Genomic DNA, 19,575 nt, shown 5'->3' with positions numbered 1-19,575 from the left:
AATACAATACAATAATCCACAAATATTGCCTCAAGTGAGTTAAAGATTTCTAAACACTAGTGCGAAACCGGGCTCTGCCGTTGCGATCGATTTACAGGTCTTGAGACGAAAGTAAGAGGGTACTTACGCACACAGTAAGTAAAAACAATTAATATGCCTGTAACTTTCCCCCAAATGGGTGTATCTTAAAACTAACCTCACCATTATTTTTCTAATTAAATTCTAGACCGAAATTATGTATCATATTACCCTATTCCCATTTTGAAAACTTGACCTTAATTCAAAATGGTGGATTTCAAGATGGCTGCCATCAAGGTCATATCTGCCATACGACTTATATGTATCCACATGGTTTTTCTTCACTTTTCTTCATTAACGCTCCGTTTACAAAGGGTAGTAAGGGACTTCTGTAGTAATCGCTAATAACCACATCACAACTCTTAAAAGTTATTAAAAAAAATAGAAAACATGCACCATGGCAAAAATTTGTCATCACAAGTAATGATGCATACATGCCTTCTATCAGCAAAAAAAGTTTCATTGAAATTGGAGCCGGACATTTGAGTGATGTACCTTGTGGGATGTGATTGAACGTGACGTCAGAGCACATTGCCCCTCTTCCCGGAATTTACGGGAATTAGGTGACCTGAGTGAGCACATGTGGTGCCAGCTCTCCCCAGCGACCTATCAAGGATCATTGCGTGTATGCCAAGACGTGTCGCCGTTTTTATCCATGCCAAAAGTCGACATACTGACAATTAGGTAGGTAGTCATGATGGTCTGGCTGATGCGTGCGTATATTTTAACTCGTACATTTTGTCTCGACTCGAATTTCGAGACGTCTCGACTCGAATTCGAGTCGAGTCGAGACAGAGACTGTCGAGTCGAGACAGAAACATATTTTCGAGTCGATACACGAGTCGAGACAACATTTTCTCGAGACGAGTCGAGACGGGCTTAAATCTCGACTCGAATGCATCCCTAAAAATTTCTCCTTGCATTTACATAAAGCGATTCAGAACGTGCAATAATAATAATAATAATAATAATAATAATAATAATAATAATAATAATAATAATAATAATAGCGGTAGTAATAGTAGTACGGAAAAGTGAAGTCATAATTTTTTTCACATTTTTAAAGTTTCAGACCTAAAAGTAACGCGTTACTTTCGAAGTAAAGTAACAGTTACTTTTTGGGGGCAAGTAACGCGTTACTAATTAGTTACATTTTAAGAGAAAGTAAAGTAACTTGTAACGCGTTACATTTTTACAAGTAACTAACTCAACACTGGTTTTTGCCGGTATAGAGGTAGCGACCGCGACTTAAACCTCGACCTCGATCGCGAGGTCTCTTTCGGTATGTTTCTTACCATAAGATTTCGTTATCATGAGGCAAGCAAAAGCTGCGCGTAATCCAGAATAAACTAGACTTTTAGTTCACCTACGAAATAAAATCTTGTTTAAAAGGTGGATTCACTCAGTCCTACCAAAAGATGAACAGAAAAAAAAATTAAGTATATTAACTAAGAGGCTTTTAAAAAAATGTGCTAATGTAATCACTTAATATCCGTTAATAGTCTGGACAACTTACAAGGCCAGGCACTTCTGGCTGTTTTCTGACCAACAGTTCAGCTCCACCTTCTGTTCGTTTGCCTCGGATCTTCTCGGCAATCCACAACACTGTCCTGTAACTGCATTTGGTGGAGAATTTGAGAACGATTTGTGTGGGAGGTAAGCATTCCCCTTCTGCTGTAATGTGTCTATCGTAATCCACATCTTCAGACTGAAGTTTGGCCATACGATCTGCGAAAGAAAAAAAAAATCAGGTTAATACATTCAGAATATATTAATCAAAATTGAAGCGAGGCTTAGGACAAATTTCAGACTCAAGACTTGTCCCTATTTTTGCGAGTTGAAATCAGTCATATAGGTAAATTCAATCTTGAAGGGGAAAAATAGGAAAGTTCTATATCTTCCCTAAAAATTATTAATTTCCATGAGTTAAGGCGTGTATTTTCTTTGAGGCTTCCCAATGGAGCTTTATGGTTTCGAGTTAACATTGGTGAGGGCAAGGGGTGTACTTACCAGTTGGTTCTTAGTTGAAATTGCTTGAGAGAGAGAGGCTGAATTCATTCCTCATATTGAAGAAAATATTTTTTACGATAACTAACTCTATGACCTATGGAACCCAAAGGTTCAATCCTGCATCTGTCTTTAGTCCACTGAATGGATACAGTTTCTATTTTTACATGATTCAATGTCCTACATTGTACTTTCATCAGCGCCTAGGTCTTTGTAATGGTCTTTTTCCAACTGAGTTTTCGGTTAAAATTTTGAAAGCGTTCCTACTTTCTTCCATTCGGCTACACGACCTGCCCACTTGAGCCTTACAGACTTAATGGTCCTAGCAATGTTATGTAAACTATAAATTATACAGTTTTGTATAATTAAACCAGTCTGCATGATTACCTTCGTGGCAAGACGCTGTGATTTAGTAATACAGGAATTTCCTTCTATATAAGAGAACTTTATGAAAACTACGAAACTATCCTCTATTCAGTCTCTGATTTCAATGTTCTGTAGAGTTCTGTATATAGATTTTGAGGATTTTGTATATACCAGTAATAAATAAGAAGTGGCTTGTATTTGAAATAAAAGAACACTGTTAAAATCCTAAAAGATATCAGTTTACAAAAACTAAAGAAAGGTAAAGAATATGGAGTAACGATTGTTTTTTTTAAAAAAAAAAAAAAAAAGCACGGACCTTGTATCCTCATCCGCAATAAATTGTTCGCATATACTGTAACTTCCACATTTTCATTAATAACTCGCTTTTCTGACTATATTATCGCTTCTTTGTGCTTTCCTTAACAAGGCAGTGTAATAATGCATAATTATTTATTATTTTAGAGAAAAAATAAAGCAAAATAAGAAAATTATAAGCAAAAAACCTTTAATCTTATGAAACCTTAGTGTGTCAAATAATTACACGAAGAATATCCCGTGGGAAAAAAGAGGGAAAATGACACAGGTATTAGGAAACACTCACTAACATGTGAAGCTATTGAACAGAAACATGAACTGAAGAGTCAACTACGTATTTCTGCGTTTAATATGCAATTCACACTTCATGCACAGTTCCAATATGCAAAATCAGTCAATATCTTCAGTTGAAATTACTGATATATGGAGAAAATGACTATTTAAAACTTCAGGTGTGAACGTGCGCTTGGAGCGATATATGAGCATTATTACAACATATTATTTCACGAATTGTCTCGGTGGTCAAGCGTGTTTAGTAGTGTTCTTGAAAGTCTAGCATCGGAGAGCGCCAGTTCGAATCTGCCTCCTGGCAGTTTTGATTTTTTTCAACATATGGAAACATTTCTTTAAATATAAAGTTCTGCTTTGAAGTGCTTGAAACAAAAATCAGATGAACTATCACGTTTCAAAGCCTGTTACATTTGTTCACCCTGTGATCATTTATATACGAAGACGCTAAAATGAGGAACGATAACATTGTTATAATTAGTGCTCTCAAACGGGTCGGGCTATCGGGTCGGGTCAGTCGGGTTATCGGGTCGGGTTGTCGGGTCAGTTCACTTTGGTCAACTGAGTTTAGGTTGAGTTTACACTCGGCTGGAGTCGAAAGCTGCTGTTTTTCACTAGCTGCCTAATTAAAAATAGCAATTTTCAATTGATTTTATAGAAACCATAAATCTATTTTGAACACTTGCAGCTAGTGTTTTTATGATAAATGCTTATTTTTCTACTTGTGTGTACTTTAATTTTTAAATGTGGAAGATTGATTTTACCAAACGACTGTAATATTAATATCTACGCCAATATGGAGTCTGGATTTAGAACAAAACTAGAAGTTGTTTAAGTAACGCCAAAAGAGAGATTAGATATGGACGACCAAGCCCATGCAGGGCCGCGGTGGCTCAGTGGTAGAGAATTCATCTCTGGTGCATGGTGTCCAGTAGCGTAGCTAGAGTTTTTTTTTCAGGGGGGGCCAATGAAGGGCCCAAGATGATTTTGAGGAGGACATCAATTATATATTATATATATATATATATATATATATATATATATATATATATATATATATATGTGTGTGTGTGTGTGTGTGTGTGTGTGTGTGTGTGTGTGTGTATTCAAGGTGAATGTTTCCATCTTTATTGTTCATGATTTTACTCTTTGGAAAACAGTGAAAATAGAATTTAGTACCTCAAACAACTAGGATTCATTAATGCAATTGATTTCTAATATAAGTAAATAGTTATTTAATCATGGCGTTTAAAATATGTGTAGCTGGTTGACTTAAGTGGAAGCAAATACACTTTTACAGGTAAAGAAAATAACTTATAGGTTCATGCCTCTACTTGAAGAGGATCTTTCTATTCGTGTGGGCAGCAGCAAACATATCCACAACTTGTTAAAGATCTAACGATTTAGCAATTTTCTTCTCAATATAAAGTAACACTAAGTTTTTCAACCTATCATGAGTCATTGACTTCCGTATACAAGTCTTTAATCTTTTCAAAGAAGAGAATGACCTTTCACATGTAGCACTAGAAACTGATATAATCACAGAGATGATACCTAGCTTGTAGGTTTCTAGGAATGCGTTTTTGTAGACACAAGGAAGATCAACGAAATTCGTTAAGGAATCAGCTTTCGTTTTCTTCTCGTCTTCATACAACTTAATTGTTAGAGCAACCCACATTATGCTTTATTTCTTGTTTAATTATGCTTTTTTTAAATTATGCTTTATTGTTAATTTCAATGATTATTTTACATTAATCGTGTATAATGTATATTTATTATACATCAAATATTCTAAATATCTTGATCTATTTATTGATATTTTTTTGCAACTAGTTTCTCTCATATTTAATGAACTTTCTACTTAATTCATTGTAAAGAGATGTGCTTTGCTCGAATAAATTTTTTCTATCATTTGTGTGCGCCTTACAGGTACATATATACAGAAAGGGAAAGTAAAAGATGCCACCAAAAAGTACAGAAAGTGCTTAAGTTCAAAAAGTAAACATAACAATACAGTGATAACGCCAGAGGGGGGCAAGGGGGGCGAGCGACCCCCTAGTAGCTACTTCTGCCCCCCTGACTGCCACCTAGACTGCCCCCCAGACTCGTACAATCTTTAAACATTCTTCATGTAGTATTATATATCAGTATCATAACCAAATGAAAATGAAATGAAATCTTTGAGTTTTACGTCCCACGGTTATGCCGGTTAGGCTAAAGGAGACGGTGATAATGAGAGATGAGTGAAATGGTGGAATGAAGAAAGTGGGAGGAAACGGGAGTACCCCGAGAAAACCCACGAGCACGGTGTTTGTCCACCACAAAGTTCACTTGGCGGGGGCTGGGATCGAACCCGGGACCCCAAGCACCAGAGGTGAACGCTCTACCACTGAGCCACCGCGCAGTATCATAACCAATCTCATTGACAAATTGTAGTCTACTTTCAATGAATTTACTATGTGGCAGATTAATCCTCAAGCTTTCTTCTTTGAGCGTCTGGGTATGCACGCATATTTCTGTTTTCTAATTTAGCCCCTTTTGAGGTAAATTTTAGTTATACTTCTTTCTTATGATTTTTAATAATTGTGCCTAGCGAACAATAGTAGATTTGGTCGACTTGTTTTCTTCTCATTGGATCAACTTCGATTGGAAACAAAAGAAAGGTAAAACCAGTTACGTAACTTGTTTGTATTTGTCCAGGTTTGAAGTTTTCAGTTTCATATTTTGTTTTATTTAAAACTTCTTTTTTCTGAAACATTATTCTCGGCTTCCAATATTCAGAGGATGTGCTTATAACAGCTTAGTTTGCAACTACCAGGGCTTAATTTTTTGAAGTAGATAAAAAGAGTTGTTTTCCCTTCCTGCAAATGATAATAATAAAATTATGGAATGAAATTGATTCCCAATAAAATGTATTGTCAGAGTGCTGATCTTTAGTTAGTAATTGGTTTATACTAGTGCTCCTTTACTTATTTTGTTTCAAAGTACTGACGTGACGTCTACCATATTGACTAGGAACTGCTGAAAAATTCGTAGCCCAACCCAGAAGGAGTGCACGTGGATTGGTGAGGTTTTACTTCTTCTCTTCCCCCGAGAGTCAATATACTACCTTGTACAGTGCTCCAGCTTTTGCAGAAAAGTTTAAAAAATCTAGATTTCCTCGCACCACTGTTCGTAGCACTACCCCTATCAGATCTAAAATGGCGTCGTTCAAGTGTTATTTAAGTTTGGGAAATAAGTACACGTAATAGTTAGACGGAGCTAAATCTGCAGAATAAGAATGATGATCTAGACATTGAAATCCTAGATTATGCAATGTCAGTTATGTTCGCAGGGGATTGATGGACAGGTGTATTCTCCTGAAGGAACAGAATTCCTTTCTTTTCATTTTCCGCAGCGTTGTACTTTGAATTTTTCTTTCAGTTTTGTAAGTAATGTAGAGATTCTGGATTAAATATCTGACCATTGAGGAGGTAGTCTACCACTCCATACTTATACCAGAAGAATGTTCCAAACAGTTTCTCAACCTACTTCTGTGTCTTGAACTTCTTGGGGCGATGGAGAAATGAGTGCTACTACTCCATTGACTGTTGTTCCGATTCAGGATCATAGTGGTACAACCATATTTCATCTATGGTTACTATTCGTCAGCGAAATTGATCAGCATTACAGTCAAATTGGAAGAATACTTCTCTTAATGCCGTTACCCTTTTATTCTCCTGACATATATTTTGGGAACCCATAATGCCGAGAACTTGCGCATACCCAAGCCATTCTGAATTATGCTACCGACGAGTTCCAAAGAAATGCCCAGAATCCCTGACACAAGTTTTGCTGAGAAGGTAAAAACTGAGAAAGCGGGGTGCAGACCTCAGACTATAATAAAATATAAATAGCTTAAATTATTTTTGTCACACAAAAACTGGGGAAGCCTAGGCCCTCCGGCCCCGGGCTATATCCACCACTGGCTGAAATGCTGCAATTTTCAAGAATAATGTCACAAATTTCATCCATAATTTCAGGAAGAGTTTGCTTTTAATCATCCTGGATGTAAAGCATAATTTGTTGAGAAATTGCTACGTTTATACTAAGCCACTTACTTCTTCACCACTATATATAACGGAGGAGAGTCCCGTGGTGTTTCACTGATTTCCTAATTAATTTACTTCGGTGACTTTCCTTGGTGGAACAAAAATGTTATAACAGTAAGGATCTGGATGTTCGTGAAATTATCTGTTTGGGCACACACAATCACTTCAGACGCCTGAGAAACAATAAGAATTTCATTATTAATATGAAAATTTATATTTGTACATACAGAGATATGTTTTTCTAAACTACGGTTTCATTTTTCTACCTAGTACCTACACTCCTGGATTGGACTACGACATTTTCAGCAGCTCCTCGTAAATTCTCTCTCTGGCTCTCTCTACACACACACACACACACAATATATATATATATATATATATATATATATATATATATATAGAGAGAGAGAGAGAGAGAGAGAGAGAGAGAGAGAGAGGGAGAGGGAGAGAGCGAGAGATACGTAGCATATAGACGAATGTGTTACTTATAGCATACGCGAAAGTAATTCAATTTATGTTTAGGCTTCAAAAGTTTCATTGAAAAATATTTCATGTGCAGACGTTACTTATTTGTTAGTTACAAATTTTATTTGAAATAAGTTTAATTTATAATCATATAGATCTAACATAAAAACAGCAACGAAATACACAATGTAATGTAAAATAAGTCAAACGTAATAAATATATCATTTTTGGTATGGCAAATAGCCGCCCCCGAAAATGTATCTGCCCCTCCTTTGCCCCCTAAGAACTTAAAGCTGGCGTCGTCACTGTAACAATATAGTATGGAGTTCTTGCATACTATTCATTGTTGGCGGAAAAATTTCTTCTTTTACTTTCTTTTCTCCACATCAAAGGATTGCACCGAAAAGTTTACAGAAATGAAAATAAGCTTTTCATTGTTGCATTGTTATGTTCTCAATGATTTTGCATTGTAAATATTGGCTTTAAAAAATATTAACACAGTATGTTAAACTTTCAGTTAAAGAGAATTTTCCAAGAATTGTGCTATATATTTTAAATTATGCTTTATGCTTTATTTTCTAAAATTATACTTTTAAAACTAGTTTCCCAATGTGAGTGCATTTTGGCGTTCACCCAGTGTCGTGACCATAGTGCTCTCAAACGGGTCGGGTTGACCCGACCCGACCCGACTCGGATCGGGTCAGTTCGGGTCGGGTCGGGTCAACTCGGGTCGGGTTGTCGGGTCAGGCTACTCGGGTCGGGTTGTCGGGTCAGGTCAGTCGGGTCAGCTCGGGTCGGGTTATTCGGGTCGGGTCAATCGGATCAGCTCGGATCGGGCTATTCGGGTCGGGTCAACCGGGTCAGCTCGGGTCGGGTTATCGGGTCAGGTCAATCAGATCGGATTATGGTTCGGGTCGGTCTTCAACCCGACCTGACCCGTTGAGAGCACTAGTTATAATGGGAACAACTTTCTGATTTGAATACCAACCTTAAATCACACGTCCAAAATGAAAATTATTCATGTTCTGATACCTATTGTAATATACAGGTGTGTATATATAGAGAAAGAAAGAGAGAGAGAAAGTATGTGCGAGAGATAGAAAACAATATATGCTGTTATTTTAATTACAACGTAAAAAGTTATTGCAATTCATAATCTGGATTTTTATAAAGCGATTTGAACGCTTGAAGCGACTTAATATTCATAAAGCATCTTTTTCTTGAAGTGTCGCAAATAGTCCGATGCTTTGTAATATGTGCCAAAGAAATAAATGCATGTTTTTAACAGGATAGTATCGTCTACCTTTTGCTTCAATTGATGGTATAAAATAATGTTGAGTTGATTTTAACATCCCTTTCAGCATCGAGGCTATATGAGACGTTTACCTACTGATTAGCGTGAAATCCGAACCACATGAGCTCACACCGGGAATCGAACCGGGTCTCTTACGTCAAAGGTGCGTATGCTAACCGCTTAGCTACGAAGGAACTCGGTATGAAACTAGAATAGCACACATTACCCCCATATTATTTCACCGAAAGATTTCTGTTTTATGATAAGTTAAAATAGTATTTCTGGACACCGTAGCGAAAAATGTATTTGCTTTTTCAAGTAGTGTACGAAAAATACAAAGAATATACACAGTAGAAACGAAACCAAGAAACGAAATCAAAGTAAAGTGCTTTGCCTCTCTCGAATAAATCACTCAATGTATTACAAGTGCATATCTCGTGCATTTCCAGTAGAATTATTAAAACGCGCTGGCTTTATAACTTGGCTGTGTGGTCTAGTGGCTAGCATGTGTGTCTGTGGTGTACAGGGTATCGGGTTTGATTCCCGGTGGGAGAACTTTTGGAATTTTAAATGTTCTCGACGTGTCTATGTTTGTGTCCCTATCATTCAAGGTTACTGTAAAACGTGTATAACCGAGTAGGAAATAGACAGAAATTACTGATAAGGGGAAAGTAGACTTTGGTAAGTGAACTTCGGGGCCGCCTTTCGCGACGTAAATTAAGAAGAAAATAAGTGGGTTTAGCGAGGCGCTTGAAATTACAGTAATGATTGACGGTTCGGTTCCCAGTCCGGTTTTCTTTCAATATAAGGATATTTTATTTTTTCTAAATGCAACGTTACATTTTTAACATTTGAATTGGTTATAAAAACAAAATCAGATAAACTGTCAGCTTTCAAACCTCTGTCACTTTTATTCACCATTTGTTTGTATACGAAGATGACGCTATGGAAATGCTAGCACTACCGAAGTTCAAATAGATTTCTAAGTTAATATCAAATTGAAAACACACGCCCAAAATGAGAATATATGTTTCTGCTTTATATGTATAGTTCAATTATACCAAACAAAATCAGCTATCTCCATTCCCTTTGGCGGTAGGGGCAACTTTAAAATTTTAAAGTGGGACCCCCATTTCTTATTGGACATTTCGATTCTCCAGAAAAAAGTGACTGATTTCACCCAGAATTGAAAACAATTCCTTCACGGATGGTACTTTAATCGATACGGGAAAAGGAGGGGTAGCAAAACGTTATGAATATGTTTTTTGTCAGATCCGTGCTCTGTGGTCATACAGTTAACATACTGGACTGCACTTTCAGAGATCCTGATTTCAATTCCTAGTAACCCTAGGGGAACACCAAATGAGTACATAACAAGTAGTGACTATTTTCATGAATATATGCATCATATAAAAATCGCTTCTTAAAGTTTGATACTAAGATATTATTATTATTATTATTATTATTATTATTATTATTATTATTATTATTATGTTACATATTACTTGAGCTTATAATTAGGAAGACCTAGGCGCAGATGGGAGGACAAAATTAAGATGGATCTCGCAGAAATAGGAATAGAAAGAAACTGGATCCAGTTAGCTAAGGATAGAAGTCAGTGGAGAGCTTTTGTGAATGCGGCATTGAACCTCCGGGTTCCATAGGCCATAGAATTAGTTAGTTAGGAGGGTAAGTGTGCCTAAAGTCAGCCGTCTCCAGTAGTCAGCCATTTTTCAGTAAAAAGCATATTAAACAAACATACAGTAGCTTGTTATCAAACAAATAATCAACTACAACTTAAATCAGAGCTCCAGTATTCAACCTCATTTGTTCTGGCCTGGTGTGACTCCTCGTGGCAGAAAAGAAAAATTATCATTTGAGGTCTGCTGATGCAAGTGAGCAAAGTGCGCATTTTGTTAAAAAAAAAAAAAAAAAAAAAAAAGAAGAAGAAGCTCTAGTTATAGTTAAGTTAAAATTATATTATCGTAAAATAGTACGAGTTATTGCTTTCTTCTATGCATGAATGTATCGTAGCTTATTAAAAATTCGTGGTTTATGATACAAAACTAGATATTGCGTAGAAATAAGGGGGGCTGACTACAAGTTGCATTTTTGATAACGTTTTCCGGTAGTCAGCCATTAGGGGCTGACTACTGGAAATGACTTCACTTCAATTTCCAATGGTCCCCCCCCCCCCCATTACTTTCAACGGACAACTACTGGATACATATACTCCAGTAGTCATCCACTTATCATTCATTCAATTTAAATGACACATGACATACAACTAAGACACTTAACTAATACGTAGAAGACTTTTCTAACGATTTAATGAAAAAGTAACTGTTATGATGTTACTAATTGCATCATACAAGTATAATAGAGTTATAAAGTACGGGACAAAATTAAACGATCGAAAATGCCATTAAAACTTATGACGATGTTGGTCGTTTATTTTTGTCCCGTACTTTAATATCAGTCTGGTATTATAACCATTTCAATTCTTGTATTTTTCTAGAACTGAGGGGAAAAAAGGTTAAGGATTGATGGCTGGTCTGAATTATTTCTCTAAAATTTAAAAAGGACAGGTAATGAGTATTTTACCCTAATCAAGGGCGCCGATTTCCCTGTAAATTTGGGGGCCATTCGGATGCGGAAGGTTAGGATTTTAAGACAAATTGCATTCAAATTATGCCAAATATTGTATATTCATAAATACAATAGGGGGCCCACATAAGCTTTGGGGGCCCGGGCCCCCCGGCCCTAGCAGGATCGACGCCCTTGACCCTGATCATAGCTTAGTCTTTTAATCTAAGGTAGCTATGAGGAAGTAAGGGTTATCAATATCTAATTGATTTATTTTTTTAAAATTACTCCGCACAATGTCGCGTTTCTGCACGTTTTTAATTCCAAGGCTGCAATTGCTCTTCAACTATTATTATTATTATTATTATTATATTATTTGTTCTTATCTGCTCCGTTCCTAGAGTTGCCTGATTGCCGAAACAATACAGAATAATCATAAATATTTACATTCTAACTGTGAGCGTGAGGAAAATATGTCTAACAGTTGAAGAACGCGTGATTTAGCGTTTCTTTCAACCAGTCCAAAGACATCTACTGGAATAGACTCAGTGTCAGATGTTTTTGCAATGAGGTGCGTTGAGGATACTCTATCCAAAGAGTCTTCTTATTCTACACTAATGAACACATATAAGGCTATTGTTCTGTCCGAAGAGGATCGATCTGCTATCAGTAGATACTTGCTAGTGAAATGTTCGATATCTTAGTCCTTGCACATACCAAATTTTAGCAATTGGCCGTCTAGAGCCTACAAATATATCTTCGATATCAGAAATAGACGTTACGTCTGACTCAAACCAGGAAAACAACATATCCGTTATGGCATTTAGTACTGAAGCGACGCAAGGTGAAAGGTCTGCTTCTGTTTCTACAGTCAGTAGAGCCAGAAATAACTCCATATGATCTCAGAAGAAATTCAAAGAAAACCTTCGTAAAATACTTCCATATCATCTGGCTTTGATTAGCATCTTTTCTGGCTAGCTCCAATCAAAAACAAAACTATCAAACATGTGCCCAGAGAAAAAGTTCAAAGTGCAGTATCCTCCCAAGCATGGAGAAATTATCAGATGGTAAAGAATGAAACGAAAAGAAAACTAGAAGAGGAACGTCTAAAATGAAAAAGGGAGAGAATACAAAAGAAAGGAAAAATTGTAAGTCAAACAAAAAGAAAAGGACTGTCAAGCCAAGTAGCACTAGTAGTTAAAAAGACGAGACGCAAGAAGCTGTTGAAATGCCGTCTAAGGCCTGAAGAAGAATTCATAAGTGATATTGAGAACGATACACTTAAATATATTGGGTGTCAGTTTTGTGATCACTGGTACCATTTAAAATGCACTGCCTCAGTGAATTATCGTACGAGGAACCTGCTAAACAAGTGCTTATGTGTCCTGAATGTGCTTAATGAACTTCGTATTAAAGGGTTAATGTCATAGCTAAATATGAATATAAATGTAAATATAAATAGGCCTATATATTAATTTTAAATAGGCTAGTCTAGGCCGAGGCACATATTTCTTAGTTTATGGTAAATATCATACAAGAAGTCTTTTTTCCCGTATCGCAATATATTTTCCACCAGGCCTGCTTCTAGCCACAGAGGTTTGGGGGGGGGGGGCATAGATATGTTAGGGGGGCAAGTCATTAAAAATCTCTTACACATATCTAAATTATGTTTTTTGTGTTGAGGACTGGAGGGGCCACGAAAAGTTTAGGAGGGCCAGGTCCCCTAGCTCCCTCTAGTTGCGGGCCTGTTTTCCACGTAGTTTTTCTTTGTAGGAACTCTGAGTGCAATATATTTGTCCCTTAATTTGCTACTGAGGAATTGATCTCTAAAATTCCATTCAAAAAGTCAATTCTATAGTGTGGCTGAGTACTGGTTAAAGTAATGGCTGACCTTTGGTTTTCATAGGCCGACTACGGTTTTTTTTCAGGGTTTCTGGTATTTTCTTTTTCCTGTGTAATTATTTATAAAAGATTTCCTATGCGAGCTACACAAACGTAAAATTTAAACACTGTTCTTTCTAATGACATATGCAGTAAAAGTTATTAGTAAAAAATTATTTTTTTATACTTTAACAAAGTTGAAAATCTCCTTAAATGGTCAACTACTGGCACATTTACCCTATTACTTGAGACGCAAACTATAGTTGCAATTTTTTGAAGGAATGTTGCCTAACTGGAAAGTAGAACTTTACATATTGTTTTGTCTGTGAAACATATGCTTGTTTAGCTTTATTTGAAAGTGTTAATTTTGCCAAAAATATTGAACGTTGGAAAACCGCAATAGCATTTCCTTATACGGGCCAAAAAAAAGAGCTGATATTTCTAAAGGAGGCAATCGTAACAAAAACGGATAGGAGATAAACATAAATCGAAAATGTTATGTTGAAAACATTTTCCTTGATTTTGTCTTCTGCCTCAGGCACTGACAAGGTCAGACAAATATTGTCTATTACGTTTAAAATTGCCTAAAGGAAAGTTGAACAGAATACCACAGATCTTATCACTCAGTAATCAGTTGTGAAGTGCTCCCTTGTAGTCAAACAACATATATCGAAATAACGTGTTTTCTGCCTCTTAGCAAATAAGAACTACTATCTTACTAGCTCTTGGAGTAACCAACTGCGCATGTCGTTTAATAGTTTCAACTAAAACGAGTGCTCATTCAAGGTGCAACTCGTGAAAAGGGTAGAAGTCACAAATGGCTGAGAATAGAAAAGAGCGTGTTCTTGCTTTAGTGCAAGAAGGCTATTGCGCTTCACAAGCCGCTGAAAGGTGTGGAGTTTTACCAAGAACAGCACAGAAGTGGATAAAGCGTTTTCGCGAGACTGGAGAAACTATGCGGCGCCGAGGTAGTGGTAGGCGTCGTGTGACGACACCTGAGCAGGATGCGCAGCTTGTTGCTGCTGCGCGACTTAATCCCAACATGACCCCCAGACAACTTCGGCACGCATCAGCTTTTCCAGGCTCTCGAGATACTTCTGTACGGCGTCTTAGGACTAGGCTAGTCGACAAAGCGTTACCCCCCACAGTGAACGCGGCCTAAGTGGCTAAACGGTAATTTTAGTTTCACCAAAGTTGTAAATCATACTATGAGCCAGTCAGGGTTTCCAGGTCTTTTCTTTTCATTTCCCGCGCCAGAAGTGGTAGACCTGGATTCGATTCTAGGCAGGAGGTTATGTGGTTAGGGTCCCACGTTGAGCTGTAGTTCACGTCTGATGTAGCCTCGCTGATATAGTCGAAAGAGACGGAGCAAGAGGCATTTGTTTTTAAAGATATTCTCTGTATCGAAAACAAATATTAAACCCCAATCAATAAATTCCAACATTTACACTACTTTATACTTTACTAGCTATGCACGTGCCTTTGGAGAATGGGGTTCCGGATTCGAATCCTGTGGGAGATCATTGAAAAGTTTCAGCGCATAAAGGTAGTTTAGATTCCACCTTAAACTGTAGGTTCACATCTTGTATAGCTTCGGTGCTGAAAGGACCGCTAAATTCCAAGCCACCAAGTATAAAATTTACATCATGATATTTTTAACCAATTCTCTGGTTTAATCTTTTAATTTTTATTATTATTATTATTATTATTATTATTATTATTATTATTATTATTATTATTATTATTATTATTATTATTCATAGTGAACATCAATTTGGCTCGATGTAGCTCTACTTAACAGTATTAAATGAAATCATAAAATAAGAATATTCTTACCTTCTTCATTCTGAGAATTCCGTTCCATTCCCTTTCAGTCTGGAACAAATATCGCAGCCACTTCTCTTCACATTTTTATTTTTAAGTCACGATTCATGTAGTTCGGATCTCTTAAATCATATAGGCATGGCATATTTTGTATTTCGATTATAAACGCCTCTGTGTTAAACACACTAACCATGACTGGATATGTACACAGGACACGTTTTCAAACACAACTGATAATTTCTCTTTGTGATTACACTTGTGGTTATCTGTTTGGGGGTGGAGTTCGAGCTTCGGAGATAGGGGCTCAAATTCAAGTTATTTCGTTGTTTCATCTTTTGCCTAAAGCCAAATATTTTGCTTATAGATTACCATGGCATCAGCTAACTGTCAATCAAGTGTATCACGAGAAATCACCCTATTGTGTTACATAGATGTTTCTGTAATTAGCTAATTTTTCGGAATTTTTCTTCTATTTTTGTGAATTTTCTTTTGTTATACACACATACTTTATAATAGCAGAGTTCCATTCTCTGCACAAAGCGTCTTCCAAGCAGCTGTTTCTTGCTACAATCCCCTTGCCTGGCAACACGTCTTTCTTTTCTGTCCTTCCTTTTGAAATCTTTTAAACAGCAGGCGGTCTATTGTTCCGACCTGCACCAAATACGCTCGAGCCGGCGTTTTTTCAGCGATTTTATTGCTTTCGCGTTCATGTTTAGCCGCTCAGATTTAAATACATGGTCAGCGTATTTCAAGCATACGCAGGAGCAATAAATACGCTTTGCGATCGCTTAAAGTAGCCGGGGACTTAGGGAAGCTAATCTTCACGCCCGTCGTGCTGCGGTGAAAGAATTCCTCTCGGAAGAGCATATAAGACGACGGCTTCAATTTGCGGAAGAAAATGTGAACCGTGATTGGAGAAATGTCTTCACAGATGAATGCACATTTTCTTCCTCAAATAATGGCCCAGTAGTCGTGTATCGTCCGAGAGGCTCCAGGCATGATCCCAGATACGTTTTCCACAAACGTCACTGTGGACGCGTATGTGTATCTGCTTGGGGTTTCATGACATCACAGTGTCTTGGAGTACTCCATAGGGTAGAGGGGCGTCTTACAGGTGAGCAATATTTACATATCCTTCGGGGTGTTATGTTGCCATCTGCGCGTTTTATCTACCCCGATGGAGTAATCCAGTTTCAGCACGACAGGTCTCCGGTTCATATGTGTCAATTAGTTCAGAATTGGCTCTAGCAGCAGGCTGATTTAGAGGTCCTAGATTGGCCACCGCGTGGAGCCGATGTGAATATAATTGAGACAGTATGGGCAGAGGTCAAAAGGGTGATGAAGGAGAACTGGCCTAACCCGCCTCCATCCACAAAAAATCAACTATGGGAAATCGTTGAAAACAGCTGGGAGGAAGTCTCCCGTAGTGAACGCTTTCTCCGCAGACTTACCGAAAGCATGCCCAGAAGGCTCCAGGCAGTCATCGATGTAGGTCATTGGACCTCCTATTAGACACTTATATATAAACAGCCCTTTTCAGGGCTAGGTATTCCCTTCCATTCTTTTTTTTTTTTTTTTTGAATGCCAATGAAAATGTATCTACGTCACTTTCACCGTTAAACAATGAAAATGAAAAAACATAATAGCAGTGGACAAGACTCGATCGTGCGAACTTGTGTATTGTAATCTCTCACTTATCCCCTGAGCTACGAAGTAACACGTCGATTTTTTTGAAAAAGATATTAGTAGTTCATAACAACATACTCCCTTTTTATGTAATTCATGTGCCCCTTGCTGCTATCGATGGCGTGAAAACAAAATGCTACACATTACCCCATATCATTTCACCAGTGGATTGCTGTTTTCTGATCAGTTAAAACAGGATTCCTGGATATCTAAGCGAAAAATGTGTTTCTTTTTCATGTATTCTACGAAAAACCTAGAGTAAACAAAATCGAGACAAGCAACTTTCTCGAACAAACCACTCAATGTATCAGTGTCATTGCAAACAACGTCTCGCTGATGTAATGAATAACAACATGTAGTAAAGATCATGGGGTCTTCAGATCAAATACAGCTTGTCATATGGTTTTGTTTTCTTCAGCACAATAGAATTTTTTAAAAAATTATCCAGTCATGTGAGAAAAACAAATTTTGCAGAAATATAACATTTCGTTTTGAGAGGCGTATTAGCACGAAGAAATAGTTTTATTTCTTGCAATCCAAACCGTGAAGAATGAGCTAATGAATAGCGTTTATGGGTCTTTCGATAAGCACCATCCAGTGTGTTGTTGTCGACAACGTTACGTTTATCCTTTTCTTTTTTTCTCGTTTTCGCGCATCACATTCTGTTTTTTAATGACTTCTAATGCTAAATTTTAATCCGCTGTTACTTCGTTCGTCGTTTTCACTTCCACCTACAATATTAGATTTAGGCATAGTTGACTATCCTCCAATTTGTATCGAAGTTTTGTCAAGTTTCTAGTGAACGTCAGCTAACCATTTTCTTCCAAGTACTAAATGTATTCAAATATTTATTTCAAACGGCTGATTTGATTTCCCGTGATGATCGGACAAACACGGTGTCACTTTTACATATTGACCGCCTTAGTTGGAACTTGCTCCATTTCCCCCTCAAAAGTGGATTTTTAAGGACAACGTAAGATGGGCTCACATATTTTAAAATAAGGTGTTTATATCCATCTGTTTCTCTTACGACATATGTGTTAATGAATCCGACTGGACCAAATGCTAAATACCGTATATTTAAAAGATAATTTCAAGTGCTTCATCCGTTTTGCTGTGAAGACAAGACACAATCTCGATGTCATCATTCTTAAATATTGAGCAAAAACGATACAAATTGCCCCTCTTCTCCATTTAGTACCGAAATTTCTAAACACTGTCGGACACGTGGCGTGACAACAACCCAGTCCGAGGTAGGTGTTAACTATGTTAATAAAATTCATTTCAAACGGTTCAGCCATTTTTCGTTATGATAAACAACGTGTTTTTAATTTATATACTATGCAAATATAGGTTAATAGTATTGTTCTGTCTTGTTATTTATTTATGTTATTTATTGATATAAAATTGAGGTGTTACGTTTAATGTTTAACAATACCTAGCATTTACCACGTTATCAACCGTGAAGTAGCGAATTTTGTGTCTAATATTTATATTATATTCAATTTAATGTGCCACGCTAGTAGCAAATTAAGCATAAATGCGAAAACATTGTTCACTTTCAGTTCAAGAGAATTTCTTTCCTGTCTCTATTATTTTGTCAATAGCTTACAAAACACTGGCATCAGACTTTTGCAATTATATTTTTTAATGTTTTTCCCATAAACTCCCCTGAAAATTTAACCTGAATCGACCCTTACCGGGAATCGAACCCGAGACTAAATGAACCAAAAACACTCGCGCTAGCCACTAGACTTTATTTTTATTCCACGTTAATTAGTAAGCCCACGTTCGTTGAAAGTGTTACGTGAATATAGACTACACCAAAATTAATTATTGGTGTCCATTTCAGGATCACTCAGTATTATGTTTTTAAGTGTTAGTGTGTTACAAAATCCAACACTTTTCAGTGCCTTATTAAACAACTTATTTAAAAAAAAAAAGTCTTGAATGTGTATTCACGGATACAATAAGAATAAAAATCACTATTAGAAACAAACATTTGCACTAAAAGGAAAAGCAGAAACTATTTGTGTAATAAAAATGTATATCTTTGTCAAAATATGTGAGACTTGGTGTAATCTATATTCACGTAACATTCCTCCACTAAAAACATGCTACCGAGTGATCCTGAAATGGACACCAGTAAAAAAAAAATTGGTCTAGTCTATATTCACATAACAAAAGGAACAAGAAACTAAAAATCAACTCAACACTACTTTTATACCACCAATAGCAGCAAGGGGCAGACGATACTATCCCGAAAAAATGCATTTATTCCTTTGACCCGCATTGCAAAGGATCGGACAATTTGCAACATCAATTACAAAAGCTTGAAGAGAAAGAATCATTATGGACAATAAGTTTCTTACATACAATATTTAATTATAAAATGCCTACTACTTATCTTTCTTATTTAATTTATGGGGCGCGATGGTTCACTGGTAGAGCGCTTACCTTTGGTGCATGTGGTCTCTGGTTTTATTCCGTCCAAGTAAGCTTGTGGTGGACAACATTATGTCCGTGACTTTTCTCAAAGCATTTCCTTTTCCTTCCACTTTCTCATTCCACCAATTCTTATATCATTTTTCTTACTTTAATTATCTTCTCCCTTAGCCTAAAATAGCAGGATTCTAGAACACTGGTCCGTATACCAATTGAGTGGTGATGAAGAAAGCAATCAACCTGGTTAAC

At 36.9% G+C, this 19,575-nt stretch overlaps 1 protein-coding gene across 3 annotated transcripts in view; it reads right to left on the bottom strand.

Annotated features, from left to right (window-relative positions):
• The window catches only part of Axs (Abnormal X segregation), a 204,350-nt gene that overhangs the window by 69,440 nt on the left and 115,335 nt on the right, over positions 1-19,575 (bottom strand). For all 3 annotated transcript variants that reach the window (XM_081757254.1, XM_081757246.1, XM_081757261.1), the window contains one exon: positions 1,595-1,806. In XM_081757254.1, the coding sequence (XP_081613380.1) occupies positions 1,595-1,806 (212 nt within the window). The remainder of the gene's footprint in view (positions 1-1,594; positions 1,807-19,575) is intronic.

Source organism: Thermobia domestica, chromosome 1 (assembly GCF_964235325.1).
Source record: "Thermobia domestica chromosome 1, izTheDome1.hap1.1, whole genome shotgun sequence".
In the NCBI taxonomy this organism is placed as follows: Eukaryota; Metazoa; Arthropoda; class Insecta; order Zygentoma; family Lepismatidae; genus Thermobia; species Thermobia domestica.
Note: the sequence above shows the minus strand (reverse complement) of the source record. Positions and strands in the feature narration are given on the sequence as shown.